At 41.7% G+C, this 19441-nt stretch overlaps 3 protein-coding genes across 3 annotated transcripts; all 3 read left to right on the forward strand.

Moving 5' to 3' along the window:
- Positions 1-5961: 5961 nt before the first annotated feature.
- Positions 5962-10105, forward strand: LOC140370420 (alcohol dehydrogenase 1-like). Its single transcript, XM_072457568.1, has 9 exons — positions 5962-6072; positions 7993-8094; positions 8157-8298; positions 8375-8462; positions 8553-8772; positions 8952-9212; positions 9312-9444; positions 9509-9647; positions 9872-10105. Exons 1-9 carry the CDS (start codon positions 6055-6057, stop codon positions 9903-9905), a joined length of 1137 nt encoding a protein of 378 aa, XP_072313669.1. The 5' UTR covers positions 5962-6054; the 3' UTR covers positions 9906-10105.
- Positions 10106-11275: 1170 nt separating this feature from the next.
- Positions 11276-14636, forward strand: LOC140370419 (alcohol dehydrogenase 1-like). The gene is made up of 9 exons (XM_072457567.1): positions 11276-11363; positions 12337-12438; positions 12508-12649; positions 12728-12815; positions 12893-13112; positions 13339-13599; positions 13682-13814; positions 13880-14018; positions 14517-14636. The coding sequence occupies exons 1-9, from the start codon at positions 11340-11342 to the stop codon at positions 14548-14550; spliced, it is 1143 nt and encodes a 380-aa protein (XP_072313668.1). The 5' UTR covers positions 11276-11339; the 3' UTR covers positions 14551-14636.
- Positions 14637-14895: 259 nt separating this feature from the next.
- LOC140370421 (alcohol dehydrogenase class-3 chain L) lies at positions 14896-18693 on the forward strand. The gene is made up of 9 exons (XM_072457569.1): positions 14896-15003; positions 15214-15315; positions 15609-15750; positions 15820-15907; positions 16855-17074; positions 17441-17701; positions 18055-18190; positions 18261-18399; positions 18618-18693. The coding sequence occupies exons 1-9, from the start codon at positions 14986-14988 to the stop codon at positions 18640-18642; spliced, it is 1131 nt and encodes a 376-aa protein (XP_072313670.1). The 5' UTR covers positions 14896-14985; the 3' UTR covers positions 18643-18693.
- The last annotated feature ends 748 nt before the right edge of the window (positions 18694-19441 follow it).

Raw genomic sequence — 19441 nt, forward strand, 5'->3', positions numbered from 1 at the left:
TCCCCCTCCCTTAGTATCTGGTGCAATTCTTCCCCTGTGTCATCTTTAACGTCCAAAAATGTCCTCGCTGCATTAAGTGTCACTTCTATTCGTTCCGACCTTCCCTGAAGTCCACAAGCACAATGAAGGCCATAAATGGTCGCACTCTTTTGTTTCTTCAACATTTCCCCCACATTCCTTAACTTTCTTCACAGCTTCAGCATACAACAATTCGTTTTCAGACCTCACTTGACACACTTTCCCTTCAAGTTTTCTCCTCGGGCAGCTCATAGTTCCCACACGATGATTCCCATTCCAATGCAAACATTTGATATCACTTTCCACATCTTGCACATCTTCTCTTCCAACATGCCCATGTTCCCAACAGGAGTCACACTGGAGTGGAGCTCTTTCAAAGGCCCGAACAGGATATTTACATGATCCAGGTACATTTTTGCCAGTAATGACTCACCAAAAATGTCACGTACATTGACTCACTTTCCACTCTCATTCCATTAACAAACTGAGACAACCTTTTGACCTCACAGACATCAGCAACACTCAAAAACATCTTTTCATCCAACGAAGTACAGACACCACTTATTACACCTTTCATTCTCGTTTTTCCCTCCAGATCAAAACACCTCACACTAGTAGTTCCATAGATCTCGATCTTCAGAGCGATATCTTTCTGAGTTTTATTTGTGCAGTCAATAAACACCAACAGTTTGTAATCTTGATTGACTTCACATCTCTCACCAGCCGACCAACAAATCTTCCCTCTTCATGTGGATATTGAAAACTCAATATTTTCTCATCACATAAATCCTTCCAACCACAAGCTTTTCTAGTCCTCTGATCTTTAAATAACCTCTTCTAATTTTGAGCAAACACTCGGACTCCATTTCTTTCCTCCACCTGCTTTTGACATCCGGCCGAAGGGCTGAGAAACACTCCCCAACAAGATGCAAAGCTCCTTTTAAACCCCCTAGCCCCTCCCACGGGCAAACCAATTAACAAAATATATGGGTGAAACAACAAATCATATGGCCCCTTATCCCTAATCCCCAAAGCCCTCCACTTGGCTTAGACACTAAAAACAAAGGAAACAATCATAAACAACAAAAATACACATTTCATTGAAATGGTTGAGTCCTCTGGTCACGTGACCAGACCAAGCGCGCCAACTTGCGCTTTTAAACCGGGCCTTGGCAGTGCCTCTGGTTGGACCAGCGGACCAGCGACAGCAGCAGCAGGTGAGTGTGATGCAGGCCCGAGCTCGCACCCTCCAACGCTCTGCAGCGGGGAAAAGTGTCCGGGCAGAAGGGAAACAGTTTGGGGAAGTGGAGGGCCCTGATCAGGGCCGGCCCAGCCTATAAGCGAACTAAGCAGCCGCGTAGGGCCCCGAAGCTTTAAAAGGGCCCCCAATCTGGCAACCCGTCTTATGCGAAGTGCAAGCGCAGCGTGCGCCACTAGTGTAGTAGCGCTGCTGGCGCGGCAGCGCACACAGCGGTAACATAACGCACAAACTGCATTTATTTGTAATGACAATCTGGCAACCAAGACACCAAACCTGCGCTAATTGGGCAACTTCATTGTGCGCGAGCAGAAGAGCAAAACATAAACACAACACAACGTGGTCCTCATGTCCAGAGGAATATATCCCCCCGATGCCGAAAAACGAAAGAAGAAACTTCTTGACGATGTAAAGAAACTGCAAACTCAACAACACTCTCCAGGTATTGAACTTATCTTACAAAGAGACGGTTAATGCTGCTGTTTGAAACAACACGATTCTGTCACGTTAGTTCGCTCAGGCTGGAGGCGACGAGAGCTCTGCACCGCGCACAATAATATGTGTCTGAATGAAAGATAATAAGCTTCACATTTACACCAGCCCGGTAGTGTTAGCTGCAGGTGAGGCCGGTGAGGGGCCTCTGTGCCCCGGGTCACTAAGAGGCGGAGATCCGGTCCGGACGAGCGCCGTCTCGTCCAGAACCTCTGACGTGAGACTTTGGAGTGAACAGTGTGCGGCCCCTGTCTCGGGCCCCTGTCTCGGGCCCCTGTCCCGGGCCCCTGTCCCGGGCCCCTGTCCCGGGCCCCTGTGCAGCCTCACTTAGAGATGAGCGGGTTTGAGTTTGCTCTTTCTCACATCTCCATGTGTGAGATCAATCGTGACTCGTGATGTCTGTTTGACTTCTTAACGTGCAATGAGAGGAACGTAAAGGTTTATGCGTGTAAGGTCCATCAGCCAATCACATCGCAGCATTATTTCATGCAGAGGAGTCCAGTGTGTGATGTTCTGATCAGAACAAACATTTATATTGTAATTCACTTTTAATAGAGCAATAAAACATTTCAATTTATTTAAAAAGCATCATTAGACTATTTGTTATAAATTATAATAAATTGATATAACCAGACATATTATGATTACGTTGTTATAGAATAATACTATATATTTTTTATATAAAAGTGGCAAAGTTGCAGAAACACAGTCTCTTCACTATAGCTGGGTTTGGACCTTCACTTCTCGTTCTGTTCATTCTCTGGGAATAACATGTTTGCACTGTTTTATCAGTGTTAATTGTTAATCAAGCAATGCTTATGCCATTTGTTTAATTTAATATAACTTGTTTTGTCACTTTGGCAAGAAGGAACAGTTGGGAGCAGTAAAAGATAAATTAGTAAGGATAACTATTACTTTTACATTTTCAGTTAAAATGAATCAATTTGACCATAATTATTTTTCATAGCCAATATTGTATTGAGTAATTAAGTACACTAATGTATTAATAACTGGCTTTAGTCACTTTCTCCTGGCACAGTTTCATCACATCATCATTTTATAGCATTACAACCTCAACATTTTACTCTTACTTTAGCCGGCTGGACCACATTAAAATGCACCAGAATACCCAAAAAGGTCTGAAAATCTCTGGCCCCCAGACCCCCCCTGTTCATTAATTTAAACTAATGTGCTAATGTGGCTGTCGACCCTTAACGCCCACAATACACCCAAAAACATATCTGGGATGTGTGTTATTTGTACAGGGAGTAGAGGTGATGTCAGCGGAATACCAAGTTGCATTGTGGGATTTAAGTTATCAATATTTGAGCTTGTGAGGTGCTGAGAATAAACTAACTGGCAAACAGATGCCCTGGAGTTTTGGTGCGCTTTGTTTGCGTTGAAGAAAGTTCCCATATGTGAATTGTTCACTGACAATGGCAAAAAAACTGATTCTGATGACGTGGTGAGGGGCCCCCAAAAATGTTTTCGCTTAGGGCCCCCTGAAGGCTTGGGCCGGCCCTGGCCCTGATGCAAGTTAACCGGGCGCTCCGCAAACGCCAAGAGCGCACCGCGCGCGCTCCGGGCACGGCGCACTCGGGAAGGCGCGCGGGTGGGGTTAGGACGGGGCGGTTAGGACGGGGCGGTTAGGACGGGGCGGTTAGGACGGGGCGGTTAGGACGGGGCGGTTAGGAGGAGGCACCGTCACAGCGAGTAAACATGTTTCTTAATGACTGGTGTTTACAATGACACATCTGGACAGCAGATTTGTCTTGGAAACAGCTCCCAGTTGCATGTATTTTATCAAATAGTATTCCAAAGTTCTAGGCATCTTATTTGTTAAGCTTATTGCAGATGTAACATGAAAAACGTCCACTAAAAATGCTTAAAAATAGTAGTTAATTGGTCACTCAAAAAGAGGTTTGAGGTGTGCCAAGTGATCCAGTGTGTGTAGCTAAGTATAAAGTGCCTCATATAAAGGGAGATTGATGTCGTTTTCACCTACAACATGTTCAGACTCGGTTCATCTCCTGCTTATCTTCTGTTTTTATGTGACGGTGTTTTATTTTTTATTTTCTTCAGTGAAAGTGATTTGATTTTCGGTTGAATAGAGCCATTATGAGTGGTTTGTTGGTGTTGGATATGAATAATACAATAGTGGTATAGTTTTTGTAGTCCCTCCAAATAATATGGCCCCACAGAAAATGTAACTGAATAGCCCTGGCGTAGGCTTTAAGAGCAAGTATGGGGTGAAACGAGGTGAAAGTGGATGAGCTCATCACACACAAGCTAAGAGCAAGTCAAGAAAGCTGCTGAGCTGATGAAGCAAGAACAACGCTGTGTTTGTCTCCATGTGCACATTTCTCCAAATGTTCGAGATGGCTGAATATTTCACATATCAAAACATCAAAGCTCATTCTGGAAGTACTTTATAACTATTTTACAGCAAGTGTCTTTTTTTCTTTGTCCCCACAGTATCTGCACTGTCCTGACAATTATAGCCTTCACCTAAAGCTATAAAACTCCAGTCTCCTCCAGACTGGGAGGATCAGCTTCATGTTGACATAGAGACGTCAAACATTCACCAAGTTTATGAAGCACACCTTTTACTTTGATGCATAAATATTCTACACAAATGCATTTTGAGCACCAGAAAAATGCCTTCTGCCTCCTCTCTCCCTCCTCTGTCCCTCCTCGTTCCCTCTTCTGTCCCTCTTCGTTCCCTCTTCTGTCCCTCCTCGTTCCCTCCTCTCTCCCTCCTCTCTCCCTCCTCATTCCTTCCTCGTTCCCTCCTCGTTTCCTCCTCGTTCCCTCCTCGTTCCTTCCTCTGTCCCTCCTCGTTCCCCCCTCCCTCCCTCCTCATTCCTTCCTTGTTCCCTCCTCGTTCCTTCTTCTGTCCCTCCTCGTTCCCTCCTCGTTCCTTCTTCTGTCCCTCCTCGTTCCTTCTTCTGTCCCTCACGGTTTCCTCTTCTGTCCCTCCTCTATCCCTTCTTCCTGTCCAGCTTCCCTTTGCACACGTCTCTTATCTCCTCTTTTCAAGCCTAACTTTAACCCTGCTCCTCTCCAGACCGCTCATTGGCGATGGTTTTGTTTTGTGTTCCTTGTGCAGCGCCTGTGGCAGGGGGTGTGGCCTGCTTCTGCTTGTGCCTATCATCCTATCATCAGCTCCTGCCTTTTTTTTTTTTTATCTGAGAAAATAATTCCTGCTTCTTGAGTTTAAAAAAAAATGTTACACTCCCCTTGAGTCTTTTACCTGCTGTAAAAATGTTTTAGTAGCTGAAAGCACTGCACTAGCAGGAATTTACCAGCTAGAAATAACTTGGAATACACTCTCATACAGAGCGTGCTGTTGTAGGTGAAGTGTCTGTGAAGTGAACTTTGTTTATTAACCTTCCCCATGAAAGCAGGAAAGGGGGTCAGAAGGTCAAGTGGTTATCCATTTGGAAGGGATCTGTATAGCTGGGAAGCATTAAGACAAGTCAAAGGGCAGACAAATGGAGGGGGCTGCCTTTTGCACCATATCTAAGCTTATGTTAGACTAGATTCAGAGAGTCTCCAGGTTTGGCCGCAGTGGAGCTTCCAGGCCAGTTAATGGTCTGTAAAGATGCTGCTTTTTGCAATAAACTTCCTTTTAAAATACAGAAGCTAGTATTAATGAGTTTGTCTTCTGCTACAAACACCTCGACCTCACCTTAAGAAACCACATAAGCCCGTGCTGTAACATCAATAAAATAACTTCAGAACAATCTCCTTGCCTCAGCGCATACTTTTGACCAGAAACTGACAGTAGCCAAATGTCTAACAGCGGCCCTGGAGGGGGAGGAGTGACTGTTCTCAGCTGCACCTAAGCGCACCCCCACAAACACCCACAGCACAAGACATGTAAAGCTATTCTAGCTGCCAAGGTACTTACATGAAAGAGCATATTTGGGTACCAATAACCTTTTTATAATTGCACAGTACTTTTTTTAAAAAATGTATTTATTTATTGCCCTTCATTCAAGCAGGATGTCTCACTGAGATGTAGCATCCCCTTTTTCAGGGGAGTCCTGGACACAGAGGGGAGGAGCCTGTTGTAAATGTTTTTAGTGGAAGGGGAAACCACTCAACCATAATCTGACTGGCCTTTAAAGTGTGCACAATCTCTGTGTTGGGTCAGCTCAACCTCTCTTTTGCCTATATACCGGTAAGTCTCCTGCCTCTATTTTGCTGGAGTTTTGAAAGATATAAGGCACACAATTTTATCCTTCGTATTTTGTTTTTTCCTCAAGGAATTTGGAATCACCATGGATACAGCTGGAAAGGTTAGACTCCTTTTTCTTCTCTTTATTGTATCAGAGTAAATGCAATATAAACAGGCTTAGTAAAACAAATAGCAGAAACATTTCTTGGATATGTGGTATATATGCGTTCGCTAAAACTCAATATTATTGGGGCAATATACAGTAGCTTTTGGTTTATTCTGTTTTATTTCCAGAGATCAGTCACACGCAACATTTACGTACAGCTGCAGATGGTATTGGGCATGTCATCATTTTTACCAAAGGTGCTTTTGACATGAAATCACCAGATATTGGTTAGAACACGAGTAATCCACATGCAGATAAATGAGCCCATATATGTAAACGGCTGTATGTAAATAATGTGAAATGATAAATGGAAAAAAAGCATTGGACATGTGAAGAAAGGGAAATTCAAAAGGCATAGACGGGGGATTTTACTTCTGAGTGAAAAGACATTGTTTCACCAGAGATATGATCAGATAATCCCTGCAGGATTCTGAGTGAAAATAAATCAAATATATCATTCCTATGAAAAGAGTTGTCCATAAGCCCAAGATCATGTATGGGCTGCAGAAAGAACCAAAACTAGCAACTACAACTATACAAATGAAAACAATGCCTTGATATTTATGTGTATAATAGAAGTATTATAGTAGTAGTAGGTGATGAGCATACCAGTGATTATTATTTTATTTTTATTCAATCTGATTCCAAGCAATATTACAGCAATATCGATCCAATACCAATGAGTTGTGTAGAAATGCATGGAAACTCTTCTATAGGGATTTTTAAAATATTGGTTCTCTTTCTTTCTCTCCACCCCAGTTGATACAATAATTAAACATATGTTCAGAATGGGAACAATAATGTACACCCCAGGTCACTATAGGGGTATCCGGACCCAAGCGCCGTCTCGTCCAAACTCGAACCTCAGACACAAAACTTTTGACGTTAATCTTGAAAGCCTTTCCTTCACGGAGAACGACAGTGCAGCCTACTGTGTGTTAGCGGGTTTTAAGAAAAGGTTTTAGACTAATTTAATGTAAAATAAACGGGGACATCAACACTGTCAACCTTTCATGAGCCTCAACACGCCCCGCTATGAAATGATCATTTCTGCTTTTAGAGCCCAATCAGTCATATGTCTGTAAAAGAAGCGCTGCCAGACTGAGGAGCTCACATTGCTGCAATCAGTAAAGTTTTGAGTCTGTCCAGTGTTCACAATCCTGCTCCACTGCATGTCATCTGTCATCTTTAGAGTCTACCTGAAATTAAAACAAATATCTCATTCAATTAAAATCATCATTAGGCTAGTTGATATAGAATACAGTCAATTGGTATATTTAAAAAAAAAAAACTGGGCCTAGTATGATACTCTTAATATTGAGTGGCATAAAATAAACGCTGTGAAGTTCCAAACCTCACCTCAATGTGAATCCCCTTGTGCTCTAGGCACTTTTCTCTCTATGCACTTCATGAATATGACGTATCCATTTACTCTCAATGTTTGATTTCCTCAACCAAACAATTGTAAGATTATTGACATACAGCCATGTTTGTTATTTTGTATTTACTCAGTTGTGTGTGATGTTAAATAAAAAAAAAAATAATAATACTTTTTTAAAAGCATACGAAAACAGTGAAACAAACAGGGCGTCTGAAGTGTAAGTTCATATGCACATCTGCAGAAACTAGAAGGCCTCAGCTTTCTAATGATGCATCACACTCACATGTGGGCTGTAAGATCCTCTTTAATAAGCAATGCCATTTGGGTATGTTCAACCATCGTGCACAGAACGAAATAGGTGGATGGTAACATTAAACAATACCAACCAAAAAACAGGAATAAATATAAAGAACTAATCAAAGAAACAGAAGGGAAATATACTAATTCAAAAATAGGGGAACAGGTGCCCAAACCTAATATTTTAACATCTTTAGGTGATTACATGTAAGGCAGCTGTGGCCTGGAAGCCCAACACGCCTCTGGTCATTGAAGAAATTGAGGTGGCTCCACCCCAGGCCAATGAAGTTCGCGTGAAGGTGAAGAAACTACACAACTAAATTACTGTTCAATTTCATAATGTCTATACATATGTTGTTAGATTGTGGCCACAGCAGTGTGCCACTCAGACCTGTACCTGCTGTATGAGGCAATGCACAAAGATGGCTTCCCTGTTGTCCTTGGGCATGAGGCGGCTGGGATTGTGGAGAGTGTGGGCTTTGGAGTCACGGAATTCAAACCTGGTTAGAATTATTTATCAGAAGAATATTATATAGTTCAACTTGATTAATGTTTTTTTTTTTTTTTTTCACATTTTAGGTGACAAGGTGATCCCTCTGTTCCTGTCTCAGTGCCGCAATTGTGACTTCTGCAAAAGTCCAAAGACCAACCACTGTATTGAAAGTTGGTCAGTTGTTTTTTTTTAAATCATTGATGCTCTCAATTCCTATAATAAATGCAGTGCATGGTACACCTTGCATATTTGTACAATCTACAGGCGTGAGGTCAGCCAAGAAAGTTTGACTTCACCAGACTCCAGGCTCAGCTGTAAAGGGAAGAAAATACTCCAGATGGCGGGAACTAGTACTTTTTCAGAGTACACTGTGGTCAAGGAAGTTAACTTGGCCAAGATCCACCCTGATGCTCCGCTGGACAAAGTGTGTCTCATCGGCTGTGGAATTTGCACTGGATACGGATCAGCTGTTAACATCGCTAAGGTTAAAATATTGTTTTTTATGAATTACTTTCAGTTATTCTGTCAATAAAGCCAAACCACACTTTCTCTCATGTTACACGTATTACATTATGTAATTAATGTATGTATTAATTTAGTTTTTCATATCCTTTTTATCCAAAATAGGGCTGAAAATGATATAATTTTGTATTGTTTGTGCAGGTAGAGGAGGGCTCCACCTGTGCTGTGTTTGGCCTGGGAGCTGTGGGTCTTGCTGCAGTTATGGGCTGTAAAGCGGCGGGAGCAAAGAGGATTATCGCTGTGGACACAAACCCAGAGAAGTTTGAGAAAGCCAAGATTTTTGGAGCTACTGATTTTGTGAATCCCAAAGACCACAGCAAACCCATCCACGAGGTTCTGCTGGAGATGACCAACGGAGGAGTGGACTTCTCCCTGGAGTGTGTGGGGAATTCATCCGTTATGGTGGGTAGAAAACCAGAAGTGTTAACTTGTTTAGTTTTGAATATTTGTTGGTCAGAATTTTACACTAAAAAGTGGTTTAATGCTTTACTGACTCTGCAGGAAAGTGCCCTTCACTCCACAGTCCCAGCCTGGGGGGTGAGTGTGATTGTGGGCTTCACTCGGATTCAGAAGTTCACAGCCCGACCTACCGACCTCACTTCTGGACGCACATGGAAGGGGGCGCTGTTTGGAGGTAACAAATGTGACCACATAACAGATTCTTATTCATTCGATCAATTTCTATTCTTTTTTGTTAGGATTCAAGAGTAAGGATGGAGCGATGGAGATGGTCAAACGTTACATGGACAAGAAGCTGATGGTGGATGAGTTTATCACACACAACATGGATCTGGGTCAGATCATGGAAGCCGTTGAACTCATGAAAGCGTCAAAATGGTGAGTCTCCAGAAATGGCACAGGTAGTGGTCAGATGCACAAACCAATGATGCCCCTAAACTGAGAAATGAACTACGTGTTTAGTTCAGTTTTTGGTTAATTAAGGTAAATTATGTATTTATTTTGTGTCGACATGTTTTCTTTTGATTCAGATGGAATCTTTAAACATTTGGTCAAGAGAAAGTGCTTGTGTTTCTCAAACCTGTTTTGTGCTTGTTCCACAGTGTCAGGGTCGTCCTGAAGACCTCTGCACAATAAAGTCATATTATTGACCCACCACAAATAAACATTTATAGATGTATGGTTATTATGCTGATTTTGGTTATATTTCTTCTGTGTTGCTCTTCCTTCAAACATGTTGTACTCACAAGGGACATTGACAAATCAGTCTCTTAAGAATCTGCTGCCTGATTCATTAATTCAATGCATTTTAAATAGAAGTGTTAAACTTCACATAATTTCATGTATTCATTTTCTCATTTCAAATAAAAATTGCATTTAACAGTAAAAACAACAGACCCCATCCTGTGTGTTCATTATTTTAAGTTTGTAGTGACACTGCTCCTTCCACAATGTTTGGTGTCATTTTGAGGCTGGTTAAGGAGTGTGTGTGCTGAGGGTCAGCTCGGTTTGTAGAACACTCTGTTACTATTTGGCCTATGGTTGCTAAATGTTTACAACTATCAATGGTTGAAGGTCGATATACAGAGGCATTAACCACATTTTATGTAAATACATTTAAATATACTTTAATCTCAATGCTTTCACAATCAAGCACAGCCAAAAGAAATTGCAATTGTATTTCTTATTTGACCACAGGGTATTAATGGGAGTAAAGATTGAAAAGATTTTATATATTGGCCAACACACATGAGGAAGAAGGATAGACTTTCAGCACATGCATCTATAACCGTGCTTGTCTGTCAGGCTCTTCCACTCGGGGTCTTTTTTAACCGTTCTAAAAGTCTCACCATTATCAGTCACATCTGGGCACAAGTCTTTATTTAGTTGACACATACTAAAGTGTCAAAGATGCAGTGTCTGAACAGGGATATTATTAAGAGGAAGAGAATGGTTTGTACTATGAAGACTCCAACGCGTGTCAGGCACTGCAGACGTCTGAGCTTTAGAATGTTAAAAGTGTTCGTGTTTGGCATGATAAACGAAGGCGACGGGAAAGAAATGTTATGTGTGAGAGTGGGGTTGGGAATTTTATTTCTATTTTTATAACATTGTAAGGAAAACATGTTTTTTTTTTAAAAATCCCACAATTTCAGAACTGGTTCCTATACCAAGCTTCAAGAAAATTCCTTAAAGCACAAACTGTGATTTAATCTGTTAAATTGCTTTTAAAATAATTAGCATATTGATAATAATTTATAGATCATGACATATTCATATGCTGGATTTATTGGTTACCAAATTTGCTTGTAAATTTATACTTTACTCACTAGTTATTTATAAACTTACTGTGATATAGTATAACTTTTACTACAATTATTGTCAAATTACCTGAAATAGGCCTACCTTACTATGGTACAAAGGTGTTCTCATTGTGATAGTAGTCACATGGGTTGGAGGAGGGCCAGGAAAACAACAGCCAAATGTTCCTGTATTTCAGTCACTGGTTTGCAGGAGTTTTGAGAGTTCAGCTGCACAATTTTCTCCAACTTTCTCCTCAAGGAATTTGGAATGAACATGGACACAACTGGAAAGGTTAGAGTTAGACTTTTTCTTCTCTTCCTTAGCCCTAATTATGCTTACTCACTGTCAGCGTTGGGATTGTGCTTAAAATGTTTTTTTTTGTCACAGAACACTGTAAGAGGTAATATATTCTGTTTAATTGCTTTACAATGAGTAGAATTCAGAATACATTTGTGGGTACTATCCAACACCTCTAAATAGCTATAAGTATGCAAATTAGAGACTCAATTGTGATTAATTGCACAATTGAGCCTCTAATTTGCATACTTATGGCTATTTAAAGGTAATTTGATTTGTTAATAATTTAAATGTACATTTGAGTGTTTTGAAATGGGTGAATTGCTGTGTAGGCGTTCCCCAAAGGTCAGAACTAGATCATACACTCATAACTCACGGAAGTGACGAATTCGGTCCCACTGATACGGCTCAGGCAATCATTTTCTCTCTATTTTTTTTTTTTTTTCCATTGCATTACAGTCTGTTCCACTTCACACGTAGTATAGGGATAACCCCTGACCCTAACCCCAGTCCTTAACCCCTTACCCCTAACCCTAAGTTTTTGTAGTAGTAGGAGACAAGGGGAAGAAATTTAACAAACTAGACTGTGCAATCTATAAGTTACAAATGTAAACACGAAAAAAATGAAGGGTTGGAGCGGAACCCAACATTTCCAGCAAGATATTATAATAGATCCATGGGCACACCCTGGTTCAAACTGCTGGGCCAATTGATCTGGAAATGTTCTCCTGCAAGACAGAAAATATTCCTTGCATGTGATCTGCCTGCCACGCCGTATTGGATTCTGTAACTTCCAAAGTTATGAGTGTATGATCTAGTGCTGACCGTTCCCCAAATGTATAGTTGATCCTGAGAGACCCCTAGTGTTTAAACATATGTACAGCATTTGTTCATTTTATTGAGCGTGAGAACAATACTGCATAAACTCTTCAATAGCATACTTTTATTCAGTATGTTACATCTTTAGGTGATCAAATGTAAGGCAGCTGTGGCCTGGGAGCCCAATAAGCCTTTGGTCATTGAAGAAATTGAGGTGGCTCCACCCCAGGCCAATGAAGTTCGTGTTAAGGTGAGACAAGTGAATCTTAATCTTTCAATTTTTTTTTTTATGATATATAATTTGTTGTGTAACCTGCAGATTGTGGCCACAGCAGTGTGCCACTCAGACCTGTATCACCTGTACGAGGGAATGCACAAAGATGGGTTCCCTGTTGTCCTTGGGCATGAGGCGGCTGGGATTGTGGAGAGTGTGGGCTCTGGAGTCACGGAATTCAAGCCTGGTCAGATTTATCTAAAAAAGCTATATAAGTGAATATTATTTTTAAAAATCAAATATTTTTATTTATTTTTTTCTTCAGGTGACAAGGTGATCCCTCTGTTCCTCTCACAGTGTCGTGAATGCAATTTCTGTCAAAGTCCAAAGACAAACCAGTGTGTAAAAGCCTGGTCAGTTTTGCTGTTGACATATATCTCTTATATGTTGATAATTTGCAGAATGACTGCATATTTGTCATCATTTGTAGGAGTGAAGTTCGCATGGATGCTATGTCTCCTGTGGACTCCAGGCTCAGCTGTAAAGGGAAGAAAATCTTGCAGTTTTCAGGACTTAGTACTTTTTCAGAGTACACTGTGGTCCGCCAAATTAACTTGGCCAAGATCGACCCTGAGGCGCCCCTGGACAAAGTGTGTCTCATCGGCTGTGGGATTTGCACTGGATACGGATCAGCTGTTAACGTCGCTAAGGTGAAAATACTCGTTTTATAATTTACTTTAACATTGTGAAGTAAATGCAGCACATTTCTCTCCTTGCCTGATCTCCCATGTCATGCTATTCTGCCAACCAAACCTTTTTTTCTTTCATGTTACATATATTACATTATTTAATTAATGTGTGTATTCATTTTTTTTTAGATATCCTTTTCAACCAGAATAGGGCTGAAAATGATATAATTTTGTATTGTTTGTGCAGGTAGAGGAGGGCTCCACCTGTGCTGTGTTTGGCCTGGGAGCTGTGGGTCTTGCTGCAGTTATGGGCTGTAAAGCGGCGGGAGCAAAGAGGATTATCGCTGTGGACACAAACCCAGAGAAGTTTGAGAAAGCCAAGATTTTTGGAGCTACTGATTTTGTGAATCCCAAAGACCACAGCAAACCCATCCACGAGGTTCTGCTGGAGATGACCAACGGAGGAGTGGACTTCTCCCTGGAGTGTGTGGGGAATTCATCCGTTATGGTGGGTAGAAAACCAGAAGTGTTAACTTGTTTAGTTTTGAATATTTGTTGCTCAGAAGTTTAATGCTTTACTGACTCTGCAGGAAAGTGCCCTTCACTCCACAGTCCCAGCCTGGGGGGTGAGTGTGATTGTGGGCTACTCTCAGGTTCAGAAGTTCACAGCCCGACCTAGCGACCTCATCCCTGGACGCACATGGAAGGGGGCGCTGTTTGGAGGTAACAAATGTGACCACATAACAGATTCTTCATTCATTCGATCAATTTCTATTCTTTTTTGTTAGGATTCAAGAGTAAGGATGGAGCGATGGAGATGGTCAAACGTTATATGGACAAGAAGCTGATGGTGGATGAGTTTATCACACACAACATGGATCTGGGTCAGATCATGGAAGCCGTTGAACTCATGAAAGCGTCAAAATGGTGAGTCTCCAGAAATGGCACAGGTAGTGGTCAGATGCACAAACCCATGATGCCTCTAAACTGAGAAATGAACTACGTGTTTAGTTCAGTTTTTGGTTAATTAAGTAGAGGGTTAGGGTTAGGGTTCGTAGATTAAGTAGTAGAAATTTAGATGGAATTCGTAAAGCATTTGGTCAAGAGAAAGTGTTTATTTCAACAGTAAAGACAACAATTTTAAGTTTGTGGTTTTACTTGTGCTTAGACACTTGAGGTAACATCAGCAGTTAGGAGAGGGACTTAACACTCGTAACACTGCTTGTCTATTCCTTATACATGATCATTTATCCAGAAAGAAAATTATTTATGCTGACCAGGAAAAGGTTTTGTAAGTTTTGTTTAGTTGATCTACGTATTTACCAATCCAAATGTACTAATCCTATAATCAAACAAAAACACACTTTGTTCCATTGTAAGTACCGGTTATTCTCAAGTCGAATGCCTGTTGTGTTTGCTCCACAGTGTCCGGGCCGTTCTGAAGACCTCTCTACAGTAGAACCATCACTGAGCCATCACAATTGTGTGCAATCTGATAATCATGGTTTGCACTCATACTGTTAATTACAAATGTATGTAAGTTGTTGTCTTGGTGTCTCTTCCCATTTGTTCATTCACTGCTTTCAAAATAAAACCTAAAATTTTACTTTGCGAGGTCTGGCTTAATTTAGGTTGCATAAAAGTATAAAAAGATAGTGTTTTTTTTTATTACTGTGAATGGTTATTTCGGTGAACGTCCTGGTAGTGCTCTTTATACAAGTACACATGTGTTTACTCAAGATGAAGGGCTGTAAGGGAGTGCCACAAAGGCTGTGCTAAGGGTCAGCTGTGTTTGGACAGCCCATGGGCAGAACTCTGCTCTGTGATTGGCTGAAACCATGATAAGCTCTACTCTGTTACCTAATCGTGTGTGTTTGGATTTCCTCCAGCCAACATGGAAACTGCCGGAAGGGTAAGTCAAACTTTAAATGAACTTTATAGGCATTCAAAAGAACGGAGCATAATTAGAAAGTTGAAGGATTGTTTATATAAAGAATATATCAGATGTGCGCTGCGCTCCATTAATGGAGTTATGCAAGACTCCCTTTTACTTTATCTTGCCTAACCTAAACATTCAGTTATAAACTGTAAAAATCTGCTACTTTCATATCCCATGCTGCAGGTGATCACATGCCGGGCTGCAGTGGCCTGGGAGGCAGGGAAACCTCTGGTCCTGGACCAGATCGAGGTGGCTCCTCCCAAGGCAGGGGAGGTCCGGATAAAGGTAATGAGTGACGATCCATGCACAAGTTTGATTTCTTTTAAGCACCACAAGAGTGTTTATAAGGTTACATACATATTTGGATGGCTTGTCCCTTGAACACATTTATGGTCTTTGCTTATCAGAGTGTACTTTGCACCATATTAACAGCTAATACCTAAAATATGCTGACGCACATATATGCTTTATGTATTATGATTCCATTGTATTATGTTCCAATCGTTACGGTTAAAATGTTTTTGTTGTAGCATTTAAGTAATTTTAGTGTAAAGTTCAAACATGATGTGTTTGCTCAGGTCGTTGCCACGGGGATCTGCCACACAGACTCATACACCCTAAGTGGCTCAGATCCTGAGGGAGTATTCCCCGTGGTCCTGGGACATGAGGGGGCAGGCATCGTGGAGAGTGTGGGAGAGGGAGTCACCAAGTTTCAGCCTGGTCAGTACATTTTCTGTAGGATCACATACTCATGGTCAGGACATGACATTATATTATTATTTTTTGCAGGTGACACCGTCATACCTTTGTACATTCCTCAGTGTGGCGAGTGCAAGTTCTGTAAAAATCCCAGAACCAACTTGTGTCAAAAGATTAGGTAACACTCCTTTCATTTTTTTTAAAACCCAGCATAGTAAATCAATCAAACTTTATTTGCAAAGTGCTTTTCATATTTTTTTTCTTTTTTTACACAAAGGGTTTTACAGTGCATTTAGTATAAAATACATTTTACTGCACATTTGAATTTACTTGGACCCAAATCGGAGTCTCATTTCCTCGTGGCGTGGACTGCCGATTAGTCCTGCCACGTATCAATCATAAAACGCACCTACCGCTCACCTGCAGCCGCGTGCGTCTCGTCCTCCGAGAGCAGCACGTTTCCGCGTGTCTAAGCGCATTGATCTATCATAATATAGTTCCCTCAATGTACGGGACAAAATGAAGTCGGAGAAAGACAGTTCGAGCTGAATCAGAAGAGACGGAAATCTACGGGATGCGATGCGATCCGTCGCGCTAATAAACAAACGCACGTGTGTGTTGTATCAGTAGACTGCTGATCCTGTCACGTATCAATCATAGAACTCACCTACTGCTCACCTGCAGCCTCATCCGCTCGTCCCCAGGAGAGCAGCACGTTTCCCTGTGTGTAAGCGCATGGATCTATTATAATATAGTTCCCTCAGAGTACAGGACAAAATGAAGATGGAGAGAAAGACAGTTCGAGCTGAATCAGAAGATACGGAGATCTACGGAGATGAGAAATGCGATGCGATCCGTCGCTCTAATAAACAAATGCACGTGTAGCCGCAAGGCTTTTGTGTGCTTCCGCAGGGAGGGGGGGCGGGGGGTCTTGAGTTCTCAAATCGGCAAAAAATCGTTCATTACGTCTTTAAAATCTTTTGAGAAAATTGAATTTGCACCACTTTCATTTATATCTTAAAAAGTTACAATATCCGTGACGTGAACAAAAGTCTTAATAGATTTAAAAAGTAATCGAACATTTGAGTACAATTCTAGGCCCCTTGCTGGGCTTATGTTCCATAGGCTGACTCAGGGCAGAGGCGTCATGCCCGATGGTACATCTCGTTTCTCCTGTAAAGGCAAGAGTCTCTTCCACTTCATGGGCTGTAGCACCTTCTCCGAGTTCACTGTGGTGGCCGACATCTCTCTGGCCAAAGTGGACCCCAGGGCTCCTCTGGACAGAGTGTGTCTTCTGGGCTGTGGCATCAGCACCGGCTACGGAGCAGCTCTCAACACAGCTAAAGTCAGTCAGTCATTTAGTAAACTTAATGCTTTTAAGCTTTTTGGGCTCCTGCACTGCAAACACGCAACATTAATCATGAAAAATCATCAGCAAGGATATCAAGGTCTTTGGGCTGGTTTTAAAGTAAAATGCAGTTTGGTTGCAAATTGTCACAGATTAAAGGTTAACTACCAGGCAGAATATTTCAATAGATAAGCAGGTTCATGCAGCCAAACACCAGTCTAAGGCAAAAATGACCTTATGTAGCTTCTAATCCATCTGTTTGGGCACATGGCTTATCTGCTTTTGATCGAAAATGAACACATGTGATGACTGCTGTATAAAAATATAAAATACCCATCTGGTGAACTATTCTTTGCCCTGTAGGTCGAGTCCGGGTCCACATGTGCCGTGTTTGGTCTGGGCGCTCTGGGCCTTGCTGCTATAATGGGCTGTAAAGCAGCGGGAGCAGCCAGGGTCATAGGCGTAGACATCAACTCTGACAAGTTTAAGATCGCTAAAGAATTTGGCGCCAGCGATGTAGTGAATCCCAAAGACTACAGTAAACCCATCCAGGAGGTGCTGGTGGAGATGACAGATGGAGGAGTGGACTACTCCTTTGAATGTGTGGGGAATGTGGGCATTATGGTAAGATGTGTATGAAAGAAAAGATGAAATGCGTTGATTTTTTTCAAATGTTGGTTGATTGATTTCATACCCAAGCAGTATTCCATTTCTTACATTAGACCAGTCAAGGCCACTCTGAGCGTTACCTATGCCCTTAGCCCTTGGGCACCATCTGCTGGAGGAGGCGCCAAATTGTACCCCTACGCCTAAAAATTAACACAATGATGCTTTATGCTTTTGGCTTGTCAGGACACTAATCTGACCTGGATTAGATGTTGAAGCCAAATATTTTCTAACATTGGTGCAAAATGTTTGAGAGCCACTGCTTTAGTCATGTTGTAGTGAAATGTTTTGTGGTGGTCTTTCCATATCAGAGAGCGGCACTAGAAGCCTGTCACAAAGGCTGGGGCACTAGTGTCATCATCGGAGTGGCTGCGGCTGGACAGGAGATCTCCACACGCCCTTTTCAACTGGTGACTGGGCGAACATGGAAGGGAACTGCCTTTGGAGGTGAGATAGACTTCTGTATAATCATTTGGCTCACAAAGATCCTTAAACATGAATGATTTTGTCCGATTAGGCTACAAGAGCGTGGACAGCGTTCCCAAACTGGTGGACGACTACATGAACAAGAAGCTCAAAGTGGACGAATTTGTGACCGACACGCTGCCCTTCGAGAAGATCACGGAGGGGTTTGATCTCATGCACGCTGGCAAATGGTAAGGCATTCAATCTAAACTTGTTTGTTATGTTAATATATGTGCAAGTTGCAAGTCTCCCCATGGAGTTTGTCCGTCAAAAATGTCTGTGGTGCGTCATGCTGCCCTCTGCAGAGGACAATTTGTGCAAGAGGAGTTGTATAATTTGTCTCAAGAGGGACTTGGGTTTTCTTCAAGTATTGTTTATGTCAAAGTAATAGCATCTTATTTTCTTTCAGCATTCGAGTTGTCCTTCAGTTCTGAGTCAAATTATTGGAAGTTTGCTCATTTTAATAAATAATCTATTCAATTCCCTCTCAAAGTGTCGCACCTCTTATTTCTCTTTTCTCTGTAGACGGTAACAGGAAGAAACCGCCAGACCACAACAAAATGATTTAGAGATATTCGGATATGCTTTGATCTAATCTGAATAATAAGAAAAGAACTTTGGGGGGGGGGAAGGCATGAATAAGCAACCAGTTGAGATTTTGATTTGAAAAGAACAGTAAGACGATAAAAGTCTAGCCTAGTTTAAAAATCACACTACTGTCCTTTTTATTTTCACAAAAAAAGACTGTTGGTGTCAAATTAATTTAGCTGTTTCCATACAAAGTCTTAAAAACAACAGGCTTTTAACTGAAATAATTAACTTAGAAGTCATAGTAGGGGACGGGGACGGGGACACACACACACACACACACACACAGGAGAGACACAGACAGAGACAGACAGAGAGACAGAGACAGACAGACACAGAGAGACAGACAGAGACAGACAGACACAGAGACAGACAGACACACAGAGACACAGAGACAGACAGACAGAGACAGAGACACAGAGACAGAGAGACACAGAGACAGACAGACACAGAGACAGACAGACAGACAGACACAGACAGAGAGACAGAGACACAGACAGACAGACAGAGACAGACAGAGAGAGAGAGACAGAGACAGAGAGAGACAGACACACAGACACACACACACACGATTTTCATTACTTTGAAATCAGGCGGCCATTTGATCCGACGGTCTTCAATAAACAAATGACAACGTTAATATAG

Source organism: Eucyclogobius newberryi, unplaced genomic scaffold (assembly GCF_026437365.1).
Source record: "Eucyclogobius newberryi isolate DKJ021-1_F unplaced genomic scaffold, fEucNew1.0.hap1 SCAF_21, whole genome shotgun sequence".
Classification (NCBI taxonomy): Eukaryota; Metazoa; Chordata; class Actinopteri; order Gobiiformes; family Gobiidae; genus Eucyclogobius; species Eucyclogobius newberryi.

Coding starts and splice junctions, on each gene's coding strand:
- LOC140370420 (XM_072457568.1), top strand. Junction 8,463..8,552: donor AACCACTGTATTGAAAGTTG/GTCAGTTGTTTT, acceptor TACAATCTACAG/GCGTGAGGTCAGCCAAGAAA. Junction 9,213..9,311: donor TGGGGAATTCATCCGTTATG/GTGGGTAGAAAA, acceptor CTGACTCTGCAG/GAAAGTGCCCTTCACTCCAC.
- LOC140370419 (XM_072457567.1), top strand. CDS start 11,340: ATGAACATGGACACAACTGGAAAG. Junction 13,815..13,879: donor GAAGGGGGCGCTGTTTGGAG/GTAACAAATGTG, acceptor CTTTTTTGTTAG/GATTCAAGAGTAAGGATGGA. Junction 14,019..14,516: donor CTCATGAAAGCGTCAAAATG/GTGAGTCTCCAG, acceptor TTTGCTCCACAG/TGTCCGGGCCGTTCTGAAGA.
- LOC140370421 (XM_072457569.1), top strand. Junction 15,908..16,854: donor AACTTGTGTCAAAAGATTAG/GTAACACTCCTT, acceptor TATGTTCCATAG/GCTGACTCAGGGCAGAGGCG. Junction 17,075..17,440: donor CAGCTCTCAACACAGCTAAA/GTCAGTCAGTCA, acceptor TTTGCCCTGTAG/GTCGAGTCCGGGTCCACATG.